The following is a 16,378-nucleotide window of genomic DNA, read 5'->3' as shown; positions in this document are numbered from 1 at the left end:
TTTATTCCACGGAAAGATTCTTTATCTTATAATAAACAAAGTTGGAATTAGGCCTTTATTTATAAAAAGGTTTTGAATTATTAATAGAAATGTGTGATAATTCAGTTTTAATTACGAAAAATAATTTTCAACAAATACTGTCATCTTCAATAAAAAAAAAATTCATGCAAATTTATGAGACTAAATACATTTCTCTTCTGTTGGCATACTTATAGAATACAAGCGTTCAGCTTTATTCTAAAGTCAAGCATTAAAAGCATATGGTTGAAGACCTCTACAACCATGGTCAGTAACAGCAAATATTGCTCCTGCATCTGGAGAGGTTTTTCGGACTTCTTCTGTACGAGCTGCAGTTGTTACGTATAGGATGTCCAAGTTAGGTCCACCAAAGCAGCAAGAGGTAACCTGTTTAGCTGGTAAATCAACTCTTCTCAAAATTGTTTCTAAAAATAGAATTTATTCCAAGATTATTAGAAACAAATTGTTACAAAGTAACAGAAAGAATTCTTATCAATATAACACAATGGAGACAGTAAAAGTAAAGCATTCCTACAAAAGTACGTTGTGGACCATTACATTAAGGCTCCGCAATTCCATAACTGACGGCATGATTGAACTGAATTGAATTTAATTAAATGTAGGATTTAATGACGCAAGTTCCACTAAAGGACATGCTTCACCAAACAAACGATTTCAAATACAAAGATTATGCGATTTACGTAAACTTTAGGCCCAAGAACCATATTTATAGCTATATCGCGCCTCAATGTTAGCTAACATCAAAATCACTTAGTTAGAATGTGGCTATAATATTTTATTCTATGTAGTTTAGAAATAATATCTAATTTTGTGGTTTTGCATCGATTACATGCCAACTGATTACAATTTTTTCCTTCCTGCGGATATTCTGTGAATCGAATCGCAATATTCGATCTTTTAAATGTTGAAATCATATATACTTGTTAGATTTAATAAATTTCTTTTAATATAAATTTTGTTTTCAAATGTAGAATCTATTTTTTTATTGTTAATTGTACATCACTATTAATAAATAAAAAGAACATTAAATCACACATTTGAACAAAAAGTTCTGTAACACGTTTTATAAAATTTGATTTTTTGAACAATTTTCGTAACTTTTTCCGTCGTGTTGAAAAAGAATTGTACCCTTAATTTTAAACATGGAAAATTGCCTGTCCATGAATGTTTTTTATCATATTTATGCTTAAAAAATCATAAGTAAGAGGCCAGAAGAATGAAGCTAAATTTTACTGAGCAACTAACATTATTTCTTTACTGCAGTTTCATAAAAGATAAGTTGTTTAAAACTGTAGTATACTTACTTGTTGTTGGATCTATGCGAAGAACACATCCACCTCCATAAAAGCATACCCAGAGTTTATTTTCTGTATCTATTGTCATACCATCTGGTAAACCAAGGTTTTCAAAACCTTTTTCTTTGTTGCAATCAATTAATATTCTTTTGTTAGCTGAAAAGTTTAAGAGAATGAGTAAATACTAAATTTCAGAATGTTATCTTGAAAAAAGAGGAAGAAAGGATAATAAAGTACTTTTTTTTTCTACGTCTCTTTTTGATTAAAATACACATAAACCATTCATAGATATTTTCATGCAAAAAAAAATTTTTTTAATTTTAATTTTCTTGCCCCATTTCGTGGAAATAACTCATTTGTATTTTATTATCCTTTTTCTTAACTGATATATTGAAATTAAAACCTACATATTAATCCCTCTTCTAAGTTAAAATCATAGGCGTATATTGTTCGACAGTCTGAGTCTATGTAGTACATAGTATCGTTATTCGAAGTCCATGCCAATCCATTAGAAATAGAAATTCCCTCATCAACTTGCGTCATTTTGCATGTGTTGTCCATTTTAAACAAATGTCCTTCTTTATGTAATGCTCCAATAACACCTGTTATCATTGTACCTATATAAATAAAAAAAGCTGTTTAATATTAATTACTAAAAGAATCAAGTGATTCTCAAAAATAGCTTATTTTTAGCCAGTAATCTGTGCAATTTTTTATTTCGTGCTGAATATAAAAATTTAAATTCTTAAAAATTTGAAGAAAAAAAAATTACACATTGTATTATATACAGCGAAAATACAATAAATTAGTCAATAAATGATTACTGATAATTACTTTTGATGATGTTATATATTAATTGTGCTCAGAATGATGTTATATATCATTATGATGTTACATATTAATTGTGCTCAGAATGATGTTATATATCATTATGATGTTATATATTAATTGTGCTCATGGTGTTACACCTAATCATTTTTTTTTAAAGTATACGCTGATAGACCATATATTTATGACTGATTAACAGTTTTATGCAAGTGAATTGTTATTCACAGTTTCGCCGCAAGAGAGTAAAATTCAAAAACAGTTATTTTTTTTATTTTTTTAGGTATTACATTTTTAATAGGTTTTTTTTTTCGTACAGAAAATGAAATCAACAAGAAAAATCGCTCAAGGAAAGTGAAAAAATTAATTTAAGTTTTGTTGAGATATTTTTAAAAAATAATTTTTTCAATAGAACACTTTAAATATAATATAATAGTAAACATGATTAAGCATAATTATAGCTTAACTTAATTAACTTAAGCATAATTATAACTTAGTAAGAAATGGTTTAATAAAATGTTGAAAACTTACCAGTCCAAAGTCTTCCTTTAGCATCGCACTTGCCATCATTAATACGAAATTTAGGATCATTGTAATTAACTTTGGTCAGAAACTCTGTGTTACCAGCATTGAAATTCAGCTTCTTGATTTCTTGTGTCGAAGAAATAAGGAGATTTGATGGATCAGATTGATAAGGGATAGCAAAACTAATAATACCCTCTAAAATTAAAAAGAAAACATGCACAAATTTTGCGATTTAATTATAAATAAATTTTATTTTTCAATCATCGGTAAATATCGCATAAGCGAATGCTAAAATCAAATTGCGTGCGTGAATGCAGCACCATTAAGAATAGATAAGCAAATATTTATTTTATTAGACTCCTTCTCTCATTCATTAATTCGCCTATCTCTTGATTCGCCTATCCACTGATACGCCCAGTTAATACACTGACTAGCAGACTAATTCCCCAATTTTTTAAAAATATTGACTCGCTTTATTTCTACCCTTACTTAAACATTATATCACGAAGTATTTATAGTATAGGTTATCATAGTCACGCATACTAGTAATGTCTATACACATTTCTCTTAAGTACACCAGAAACTCGGGTATTTCTCTGTCTATTGGCAACGCTACAGTTATTATTAATTTTTTTTATTTCAGGTTGACTTAAGTAATAATTTAAGTAGTACTGAATATTTAATTATTATGTATTTAATTATTATGTATTTATTTAGAATATTTTTTTTATTTTTACAAAAAAGAAACTTATTTATGAAGTGTATATTTATATTTCTTTTTTATCCTTCCTAAAATAAAAGTACAAATTTTAAATATAAACAGTGGTACATATTACCATACCAATAATTAGTGACGGAACAATGAGCAATGACATATAGATGTTATACGATACTCAAGTTATGGCTCGAGAGATGCGTGAGGAAGTAGTACTGCACGTAAAGCAGTATTTTGATGAGTTTTGTATCTTATCTAACCACAGAGGTGGAAATAATTTTAAAACTTCTGCTGTATACTATGCTTACATGTCCCGAACTTATACTTACAGTAATTTGTATGATTTCCTGGCTACCGGACAGATTTTAAATTATTACTAAAATTCAATGCGTAATGAGCTTTGACAATAAGGCGGGCATCTCTTGAAAACAGCTAAAATTGAAATCAAAGTACTTCCGCTCTGGCAACAGCTAGACCAAATAAGATGGTGGAGGTTTTGACATATTAGAATATTAAAATACAGTTCTGTTGCACATTCGGCTTGGTTACCATTAAGAGTTTATAGTTAATGATAATTTTGAAAGACAACCACGCTGGTAGCCAAATGCGGCTAGTACTTTTAATTCTAAATAAATTTAAAATTAACCGTGCGTACAAGAAACAAATTAAGCACATACGATTCGAGTCGTTGTGGCTGAAGGGATCCAAATAAAGTGACTTGGGTTCAAATCCAATGGCTAGTTGATAAGGATTTCGCACCCGACCTGCAACGACCACAGTGCAGACGCAAAATATCCTCAGTGGTTAACGGATCGTGGGTTAGAGTCCTGTTTACGTGAGGATAACCTTGGGAGTTTTTGTGGTTTTCCTCTCCAAGTAACGCAAATGCGGGTCGGTTCCATCAAAAAATCCTCCACGGAGGCAAATTTCTCCCAATACTTGATCAAGGTGATTCCTGGTTTTCTACATCGGATTCAAAATTTCAAAGCTCCGGAGATAAACATTGATAATCGTAAACCCAACAGACACTTTTTCCTACTAGCGATTAATTTGTAACTTTTGTAATTGTAACATTTTATCAATTAATTATAAAGAATAATTCACTGAATATATAACTTAATTATAATAGTTTATAATTACAAGGAAAAATATTTATGAAGGTAAAAAATTCTATTCAAGTACCCTTCTTCACATTTATAATATATAAATATCTATATTTTTGAGACAATTGGATTTTGTCGCGTGACCACAATCTGAAAGTACACACAAAAAATATACTTCAAAATACAAAAAAATTAAAATTAACTAAAGATGTCAATTAGGTTTAATTGAATTTTTAAAAAAATCGAATTCGTGAATTTATTTTCTGCTAAACAAACAACATATTTTCGGGTAAATATCGCATTTTCTGTCCTAGGATCTCAGCAGATTAAGCAAAATATTATTTCCGTGTCTCATTAAATTTACGAAATTTAAGCGTATACTGTAATTAACTTAAAAGAGCATTCGAGTTATGAGAGGTATTGCTTGCAATAACTTAGATATATTAAATTTAAGGAGAAAAAACATTTCTAGATTTGAATTTCAAAGTGATTACAACTGAAACTAGTGATTTAAGCCAATATAATTTTTTTTCAAAATTCTGTTACATTTCCAATAAAAACAATGTATACAAGAGCGGTTTATTAATATTTAGATGCAAATAAATATTTCTGAAATATTTCTTATGTATATCTTGTATTTAAAACGTGTGCCAGTTGAAGAAGAAAAACCTTGTTGAAGCACTAAAATGAATATAAATAATTAAATGAAATAGGTATTTGTAAATAGACTCGTTACCAGAATGAACAACAATCTCGGTTTCTCCTGTGGATGGATTCAGCCGGCAAGTTTCCCCTGCATCAATGTCCACAAAATAAAGGCGTTGGTTTCTGTTGTCCCAGTGGGGTCCTTCGCCCAAAGCGAAACGTTTTTTAGATACTCTAGAAACACTCATGCTTCGTGAATGGCAAAGATAACACTGAAGTCAGTTTGTAACAAGGATATTCTCCTACACTTTCATGACACGTGTCTGATAAGAAGTAGATAAAGAAGTTCTTGAATGCATACGATAAATGAATTATTGGATAAAAACGAGTTACAAAAAAGCAAACTCTTATTAGTATTAAAATAAAACTTTTTCAATAATATTTCTCTATATATCATGAAACGGAATGTCCTATATTATTATGCATTCCTATTTAAAAAAAATTATAATTTTATGTTCCCCAATAAATAAATAAAAATGTTTTAGATACATCTACCCATCATCATCATAAAATTAACATAAATTATAATTTTCCCCTTTTGGTTCTTACATCAAACCAAGTAGTTGCATCTCATTCATCATCAAAGATCAAGAGGAGAGAATGGCTTATTATTTGGCTGTTCTTTACAAAAAACTAATATTAGATTACCATCCGTTATATTTTTAGGACTACTAGTTTTTGGTTAATAACATGAAATAAATAGGTCCCTTTTCCTCGAGAGTTATTACTCAGTGAAGATGGGCTGGCACATCACTCGATCGTATTATAGAAAAACAGTTCCTGTCCATACGCAAATTGTTTTTTCTCAGAGTAAGCTTTCAAAGACAATAGTCGAAAAGATTTTGAATCGGATTCTGGTAACAAAACCTAAAAGATTAGTTGACATTTTACGCTTGCCCGGGCTCAAGCAAAAAGTCGTTGAATAAGATAACGATAACATATATATATATATATATATATATATATATATATATATATATATATATATATATATATATATATATATATATATATATATATATATTTGTTAAAATGTTTGAATTAAGTGAGACTTAAAGATACAACTAACTGAATATGATTACATAACATTTAATTACTCATTATTTTATCATAAATATGCTTTTGTTTTCTCGTTTGAACACTGAATTATAATATTATTTGAAAATTGTCATTTGTTTATTCAGTGTAAAAACAAATTATTAAATAATTGCAATAAAATTTTAAGTTTTTGTTAGAATCCTTATCACATTTATCGCAAATTAATCTGTAATATATCTAGAAATAAATTTATATTTAATTTATACGAGGTGGGGGTCACAAAAAGATATCATTACTCGTCCAAGATTTAACAAAATAATAAGTTCCAAAATTGATATTTTATTTAAACCGAACAAAAGGAATCTTTAAATTCTTAAACTAATTATGAATTATTGTTATCCCACCCAGTTTAGCTTAGCAAATATGAATAGGTAACATTGAAATTTTCTTTCATCTCGTTCAAATTCAATTTAACCTGAACACTAACAAGTCTTTTTCTCCGACTAAACGATTACAAAATTTCAGTAATAAATTTTATCAGATTGGCGCAACAAGCAGGAAATCCACTAAAAATTTTGGATTTGGGAATGGAGAATTTTTTTTCTTTTGGATTTTATTCTGATGTAACTTATCAGCATTTTACAATGCTTTTACAGAGTTATTTCTTCATTTCTCTATCTTATTTCAAATAGCAAACAGAAAGGCGCAAGAAATGAGACAAGAAACTAAAAACACTACATTCATTCGACTTTAAGACTTTTTATCTTATAATGAACAAAGGTGGAGCTAAGCCTTGATTCAAAAAAAGAGTTTATATTTAATAACAGAAATTTAAGATAATGCGGTTTCAATTATTAAGTAATCTTTTCAACAAATACAGGCACCTTCCATAAGAAATTAAACCAAATTGTTGACAGCATACATTTCTCTTCTGTGTATATACTTTTAGAATACAAGCGTTCAGCTTTATTCTAAAGTCAAGCATTAAAAGTATAAGGTTGAAGACCTCTACAGCCATGGTCAGTAACAGCAAATATTGCTCCTGCTTCTGGATTGGTTTTTCGGACTTCTTCTGTACGAGCTGCAGTTGTTACGTATAGGATGTCCAAGTTAGGTCCACCAAAGCAGCAGGAGGTAACCTTTACAACTGGTAAATCAACTCTTCTCAAAATTGTTTCTAAAAATATGATTTATTCAAAGATTATAAGAAACAAACTGTTACAAAGTAACAGAAAAAATTCGTATCAATTTAACACTGTAAAAGTAAAGCATTCCTACAAAAATACGTTGTGAACCAGGGATATCATGATGTTAGGGCTCCGCAATTCTTTAACTAACGGCATGATTGAATCAAATTTAATTTAATTAAATGAGGGGTTTAATGTCACGAGTTCCACAAAAGGACATGCTGCACCATACAAATGATTACAAATACAAAGGCATGATTGAAGCGTTGCACACAAATCGCATTTACTTTGCAGTAATTTTAATGATCGGTTTTTAAACATCAAAATATTTAAGAATACACTTTACATTCTTTTGTTATGAATTCACTTCTGTTGGGGAGCGATACGTAAGCTTTAAGCCAAAGAATCATACTTATTGCTATATCGTGCCTAAATGTTGTCTAAAATCAGTATTACTTAGTTATAATGTGACATTTTATGGTTTTTTGTCAATTACATGTTAAATGAAGACAATTTTTCTTCCATGCGGATGTTTTGTGAATCGAATAATCGATATATATTCGATCATTTAAATGTTGAAATCATATATCCTTGTTAGATTTAATCAATTCGTATATACATTTAGATTTAGAATGTAGAATCTATTTTTTACTGTATATGACTATTAATGAAAAAAAAGAACATTAAAAAACTCATTTGAATAAGTTCTGTAACACGTTTTATAAAGATTTCTTTTTTGAACAATTTCCGTAACTTTTTCCGTCATGTTGAAAAAGAATTGTACGTTAATTTTAACCATGGAAAATTGCTAATCCATGAGTGTTTTTTATCATATTTAAGTTTGAAAAAGCCAAAAGTTAAGAGGCCGGAAGAATAAAGCCAAATTTTTCTGAACAACTAACTTTATTTCTTCACTGCTTTTGTAAAGGTACACCAAAACGTACTAAAAATATATTGGTTTTATGAAGGATAAGTTGTTAAAAACTGTAGTATACTTACTTGTTGTCGGATCTATGCGAAGAACACATCCACCTCCAGAAAAGCATACCCAGATTTTATTTTCTGTATCTATTGTCATACCATCTGGTAAACCAGCGATGTTTTCAAAGCCTTTTTCTTTGTTGCAATCAATTAATATTCTTTTGTTAGCTGAAAAGTTTAAGAGAATGAGTAAATACTAAATTTCTGAATGTTATCATGAAAAAAAAAAGAAGAAAGGATAATAAAGTACTTTTTTTTTTCATTTTGCTACGTTCCTTTTTGATTAAAACACACGCATAAACCCTTCACAGATATTTTCATAAAAAAAATTGTTTAAAAAATTTTAATTTTCTTGCCCCATTTCGTGGAAATAACTCATTTGTATTTTATTATCCTTTTTCATAACTGATATATTGGAATTAAAGCCTACATATTACTCCCTCTTCTAAGTTAAAATCATAGGCGTATATTGTTCGACAGTCTGAGTCTATGTAGTACATAGTATCATTACTGCAATTCCATGTCAGTCCATTAGAAAGAGAAATTCCCTCATCAACTTGTGTCATTTTGTATGTGTTGTCCATCTTAAACAGATGTCCTTCTTTATGTAATGTTCCAACTACACCTGTTATCATTGTACCTATATGAATAAAAAGCTATTTAATATTAATTGCTAAAAGAATCAAGTGATGCACAAAAATAGCTTATTTTTAGACAGTAATCTGTTCAAATTTTATTTCGTGTTGGATATAAAAAAAATTGAAGAAAAAAATTACACATTATATTCTATGTAGTGAAAGTCCAATTAATTGATCAATAATTGATTGCTGTTAATTACTTGTTATGCAACATTAATTGTGCTCAGAATTCGTGGTGTTACGTCCAATCATTTTTTTTGAAGTATACACTGATAGACCATATATTTATGACTGATTAACAGTTTTATGCAAGTGAATTGTTATTCACAGTGTCGCCGCAAGTGAATAAAATTGAATGTGGGTTTAAAAACATTTTGCAGCTAGGGTATACAATTGTACTGGTATACTTAAATTACTTGATTGAATGTGAGGTATAATACCACAACGCCCATAATATGGCACATTTCGCCAAATGAACAATTGATCATCTTTTAGGACCTTTATTTCATATGGAAGGTAGTCTGAAAAAATCATTTTATCTAAATATCCTACACAAGCACTTCCTTTAATATCGATGATTTAGTCTAATAGTGAGCAGTATTTTCAACGGAATTGTGCATCCCACCATACTACTAGCATATTTTGGACGAACAGGAGGGAGACTTCCGCACACTGCGTTGGCTTCCACAATCCCCGAATCAGAATCATAGAGAAGTTTTGGCTGATAAGTTTAAATGAGCAATAGAAAAACATATTTTAAATGTTTAAAACGAAAATAATTTTTTAAATTTTATAGGTATTACATTTTTTAATATGCATTTCTTTTCGTACAAAAATAAAATCAACATCAAAAATCTCTGAAGGACAGTAAAAAAAATAGTACAAGTGGGGTTGAGATATTTTAAAACAAAATATTTTTTTTTTAATGGAACACTTTAAATATAATATAATAGTAAACATAATTTAGCATAATTATAACTTAGTAAGAAATGGTTTAATAAAATATCTTAAAAACTTACCAGACCAAAGTCTTCCTTTAGCATCGCACTTGCCATCATTAAAACGAAACTTAGGATTTTTGTAATTAACTTTAGTAAGAAACTCTGTGTAACCAGTATCGAAATTCAGCTTCTTGATTTCTTGTGTCGAAGAAATAAGGAGATTAGACGGATCAGATTGATAAGGGATAGCAAAACCAATAATACCCTCTAAAATTGAAAAAAACATGCACAAATTTTGCAATTCAATTATAAATAAATTGTATTTTTCAATTGTAGGTAAATATTGCATAAGCGAATGCTAAAATCAAATTGCGTGTACGAATGCCGTTCCATTAAGAATAGATAAGCAAATATTCTTTTTATTAGACTCTTTCTCTCATTCATTAATTCGCATATCTTTTGATTCGCCTATCCACTGATACGCCTAGTTAATACACTGACACACTAGCAGACTATTTTTTCTAAAAATATTGACTCCATTTCTACCCTTACTTACTCACTATATCACGAAGTATTCATAGTATAGGTTATCATAACCACGCATACATATACACATTTCTCTCAAGTGACACCATAAACTCAAGTATTTCTCAACCTATTGGCAACACTACAGTTATTATTCATTTTTTTTTTGGTTGTCTTGAGTAATAATTTAAGTAGTACTGAATAGTAATTAAGAGTTTATTTAACCTAATTTGGTATTTTCACAGAAATAAAAACTTAGTTATGAAGTGTATATTTATTTTTTATCCTTTTTAAAATAAAAGTATACACTTTAAATATAAACAGTGGTGCATATTACCATACCAATAATTAGCGACGGAGCAATGAGCAATGGCATATAGATGTTACACGATACTTAAGTTATGGCCCAGGAGATGCGTGAGGCAGTAGTACTGCATGTAAAGGAGTTTTTTGATGAGTTTTTCTATCTTATCTCGCGACAGAGATGAAAGTATTCGTATTACTTCCGCTGCATATTATGCTTACATATCCCGAACTCATACTTACAGTGATTTGTATGATTTAATGGCTACCGGACAGATTTTAAATTATTACTAAAATTCAATGCATAACTAACTTTGACAATCTGGCGGACATCTCTTGACAATTGAAATCAAAGTACTTGAGAGCGGGCAACAGCCCGACGTTAAAAAATTTTGGTCAATATATTGCTTAAAAATAATTAAAGTGGAGGAGGGGTTGACAAATGGCATAAAGCATTTGTCAACCTCTCCATTTAAATATTTATATAAATATTTTATATAAATATTTTATATAAACATTTAAATACAGTTTTGTTGTACATTCGGCTTGATTACCATCAAAGTTTATATGAGCAAGATAATTTTGAAAGATTTCCACGCTGGTCACTGCGGTTAGTACCTTTAATACTAAATCAATTTAAAATTAACCGTATGCCCACGAAACAAATTAAACACATAAAAAGTTCTTAATGCATACGTTTGGAGCCGTGGTGGCTGAGGGGATAGAGAGAGCTCGCCTGTAAATAAAGTGACTCGGGTTCGAATCCGACGGCTAGTCGATACGATGACTAATCGAAAGAAATTTTACGTTCGGTCCGCAACGATCACAGTGCTGGCGCAAAATACTTTAATTGGTTAACGGATCATGGGTAAGAGTCCCCTTGTGGGGAAAGGTAATATCGACAATGCCAACTTTCATCTATCAAAAGGTACCTCAAGATAAAATCAAGTTGGCATGTCTTATATACTAGTAAATTGATGTTTAATAGTCGTAGTGGTAGTTACGCCACAATACTCCCCCACCAGAATTTTATCAGGGATAGAATTCGATGAGCGGATGCCACTAGTTGCTGTATTTGTGAAAGACCGGGAGAGCTGGATTAAGGTCACCGGGTTTTGAGCTTTAGCCATGAGAGCTATATTAAATTCATGGTTGTGTGTGTAGTCACTCCTGTGTTGCTAGTAGCAGTGGAGTATGTGAAGAAACCAGTGTGTGTAAATGAGACTGAGCAGAAACAGAGCGAGGATGACGATGACGCAGTCACAATTAGCAAGTGAACTAGTCAATGTGAACCATTCATCGAAGTAGGCGTGATCATATCACGTCCGCAGGTCACCAATGTGGAGAAAGATGTTTAGACAATGCCAACTTTCATCTATCAGAAGATACCTCAGGATTGAATAAAGTGAGCATGTCTTATATACTAGTGAATTGATGTTCAATAGTCGTAGTGGTAGTTACGCTGCACCCTTGCCGATAGGCCAACCGTGGGAGGTTTTCCTGCTTTTTTTCTCCATGTAAAGCAAATATGGATTGGTTCCATCGAAATGTTCACCACGAAGGCAAATTTCTCCGATACTTGTTCAAGGGGTTCCCTTGAGATGAACATTGGTAATCATAAACCCAAAATTGGGTCGGCTGTTCAACGACGGTTTAAGAAGAAACGCAAACGTTTAAAAAAAGACGAGTGCTCATCATATTTAGGAGAAAATATTTAATTTCATGAAAAGCCTAGAAAGATTTCATAAGTTGCAGATAACGCATAAGGTGTATTATGTCTTCTTATAAATGTTATATATGCCATTTTATGAATTACATTTTAGAAACTCAAAACTGAAGTGACCAACCAAGATATAAAATAAGAAGGGATTTTGTGATTTTATTGTTTTGTGTCTTTGGCTTTATCTCCTCTACTCATTGCATAAACTCTATCGCATATAAAATACATAAAAACCATTCCCCCAAATTAAGTTTCATGTTATGAACAATTTTTAATGATTGATTTGTTAGTTATTTGTTTTGATAACAATTGCAATTAATTTTGAATTAACATAATTTAGTTTTTATTATTCAACTAGCTAGATACCGCTAGTTTATAACTATTATTAAAAATATTTATAGAGGTAAGAAATTCGATTCAAACATACTTCTTCACAGTTTTATAATATATAAATATCTTATTTTTTGAGACAATTGGATTTTGTCCAGAAGTACACTAGAAAAAAATCCTTGAAACTGCAAAAAAAAATGCCAAAAATTTAAATTTATTAAAAATTCAAATTAACTAAAAATGTTAATTAGACTTAATTGTATTTTTTTTAAAATCGTATTCAGGAGTCTATTTTCTGCTAACGAGCAATATCCTTTTGGGTCAATATCGCATTTGCTGTCCTTATTGAAGTTCAGGATCGGATCTCAGCAGATTAAGCAAAAAAATATTTCAGAATCTCAATAAATTCACGAAATTTTAACATATACTCTAATTAACTTAAAAGAGCATTCGAATTATAAAAGTGCTTGCAATAACTTAGATATATTAAATTTAAGAAGAAAAAAAAGTTTCTAGATATGAATTTCAAAGTGATTACAACTGAAACTAGTAATTTAAGCCAAAACAATTTTTTATTAAAAAAAATTCTGTTACATTTCCAATAAAAATAACTTATACAAGTATGGTTTATTAATATTTATATGCAAAAAGTTAATTTCCTCAAATCTGATATTTCCCGTATAAATCAGTTCTCCTTAAAAATGTATAACGCTTTCAAATATATATATATATATATATATATATATATATATATATATATATATATATATATATATATATATATATATATATATATATATATATATATATATATATATATATATATATATACATATACATATACATATATATACATATACATATACATATATATACATATACATATACATATATATATATATATATATATATATATATATATATATATATATATACATATACATATACATATACATATATATATATATAACATAAAAACATAATAGTCTAACACCGTTTTCCATAGTTGTCGGCGCATTTTTATTGGCCGGAAAATCCAGTGGTGGGATCCAGTTTTCCCTCATTCATTTCCATATTGTTTTGGTTGTCATAAAATTATCAACAGTCGTAAAGGTATTGTTTTCCTTTAAATATTTTTGTATCCCTAATTTAAACTTATTTTCCAGTACTGCTATTATTAGCGAGAATATTAAATTACTAGTGGGCTGCGCCCCCTGCTCGCTATAGCGGCAAAGTCTCCGGTCAACTTGCTTGTTGCGTCTGAAGTAAGGAAAGATTAATAACTATGGGCAAAAGATATTAATATAGTGGGCTGCTCCACCTGCTCGCTGACGCTCGCCAACCCCCGAAAATTGCTACGCAATCTTACATGGTTTGCTTCGCAAACCAAGCTCTCTTCGCTCACTACTAACTTAGGTACATTGCAAATGCACAAAATTCTAAGAATTCAAAACAATCATTCAAATTCATATAACAACTTTTTTTTAAAAAAAAATTACATCTTTTTAGTAAATACTAAGTCATTAAAATGAATTTGAATTGAAATAAATGACATGTAATTCGTTAAACCTATTAGAAATGTGCTATAGTATAAAATCTTAAAGCGTAAGAACGCGACTGAGACTCATTTTTCATTGAATAACTAATAACAATAATAAACCAAATAAATTCGTGATATAAATCAAAGCTCGTCAAATAAATTCGTAAGATATAAATTCGTGAAAAAAAGCGCTTTCGACAAAATACTAAAAGAGAGATCTATCGACAAAGACTACTCACTTCTGCCTAGCTTAATGTTATGAGATTGCCGCAGCTGATTGGGTGAATTTCGGAAGAGATCACATTTGGAGAGAATGCTCTCTCTGGTTATTTCAGTTTCCGTTTTTAAAAGCGCTATATGTTGAGCCACCTCAGCTAGATTTGGCATGTGACATTTTTAGCGGCAATCATTGGTCGATTTTCTAGCGTTGCCATTCGGGTAGTTGTAATGAGGCTTTTTTTTGTCGCCGTGTAAGAGAAATATATATATAGATGGTTGCGAACTCATCAAATTTGCTTAAAAAATATAATGTTATAAGAATATAAATGTTATTTTAAAAAATTATTACTTCGAAAAACCACTTCTGTTCACCAAGAGTTCTAAATGTTTATAATACTAATAGATAGTAATATTTGGACGTGGGAAGTAGAGGCACAAGAGTAAACAAACAGAATTCTTTTTTGTACAAATATGTTAAGTGAATAATTTTAACTTTAGTAGAAAAACTGTTTTCTGCCAAGAAAGGAAAATTATTGCGAAGCAATAATCGGGGTGGGAGAGCGGCAGCGAACAGGGGGCTTAGACCCCTAGTATATATATATATATATATATATATATATATATATATATATATATATATATATATATATATATATATATATATATATATATATATATATATATATATATATATATATATATATATTTGAGAAGAACTCTAGTTGTAGGATTAAAATAAGTATAAATTAATAAATGAAATGGGTATTTGTAAATAAACTCGTTACCAGAATGAACAACAATCTCGGTTTCTCCTGTGGATGGATTCAGCCGGCAAGTTTCCCCTGCATCAATGTCCACGAAATAAAGGCGTTGGCTTCTGTTGTCCCAGTGGGGTCCTTCGCCCAAAACGAAACGTTTTTTAGATACTCTAGAAACACTCATGGTTCAACGGATATCCTGATGATATTGTGAGGAACATTCTATGAAGGAGACTCTCAGTTTTCTCCGTGATGATTATCTGATAAGAAATAGATAAGGATGCACTCAACACAATTAAAATTGTTCTTTAAATAAACATTTTCGAAGAAATAAAGAAAAAATGATTTAATATGCCTCGTGTAAGTCACAATTTATTCTATAACAAAGTAAAATTACAAGAAGAAGAATATTATTCATATTTTTTTTCTGAAACTAGCACCTTTCTTGAAAACAAAACAATTTCAAACTGATTTACCAAAAACATACTATAAAAAAAATTTGGTGTATATAGTTGCTACCATTTTGGGTGTTGAGGTTAACTTAAAACATTTTTAAGTACAAAACTGTGATATTATCGTGAAAAAAAGTATCAAAATTAAGAAAATAACTGTTTGAAATAACTATGGGGAATATATTGGTAAAATATATTCTCTCTTATTATTGTATATATATATCGAATATATTGTTTTTTAAAATGAAATATTTTTGCAATAAAGCTATAAAATGATTCGAATGCGCATAAAAATATATGTTGTCAGTAAATAAACAAATAAAAGATGAATAAATAAACTTATAACAGTGAAAAAGCAAATAAAAAAATGTGACGAAACGCACTGCAAAAAAATTTTAACTATGCACCAACTTTTTTACTGTGTAGTAGTATTTGCAGTGTAGAGTTAAAAAATCATAAATATATTTGAAGAATTTCGATTGTCCGATGTAATTGGAACCTTACTTATCTCGAATAATCAAAATATTCGGCTTATGGAG

General features: G+C 29.6%; 1 protein-coding gene across 1 annotated transcript; it reads right to left on the bottom strand.

Annotated features, from left to right (window-relative positions):
* On the bottom strand, window positions 1–15,647 carry LOC107447688 (uncharacterized). Its single transcript, XM_087166831.1, has 10 exons — window positions 15,415–15,647; window positions 10,071–10,259; window positions 8,844–9,053; window positions 8,432–8,581; window positions 7,229–7,422; window positions 5,239–5,419; window positions 2,691–2,879; window positions 1,742–1,951; window positions 1,344–1,490; window positions 1–443 (listed from the first exon to the last, which is right to left on the bottom strand). Exons 1-10 carry the CDS (start codon window positions 15,569–15,571, stop codon window positions 244–246), a joined length of 1,827 nt encoding a protein of 608 aa, XP_087022957.1. The 5' UTR covers window positions 15,572–15,647; the 3' UTR covers window positions 1–243.
* Window positions 15,648–16,378: the final 731 nt, after the last annotated feature.

This window comes from Parasteatoda tepidariorum, chromosome 6, assembly GCF_982258835.1.
Source record: "Parasteatoda tepidariorum strain Cologne lab strain chromosome 6, Ptep-v5.0, whole genome shotgun sequence".
NCBI lineage: Eukaryota > Metazoa > Arthropoda > Arachnida > Araneae > Theridiidae > Parasteatoda > Parasteatoda tepidariorum.
This window is presented reverse-complemented; position numbering and strand designations above follow the sequence as displayed.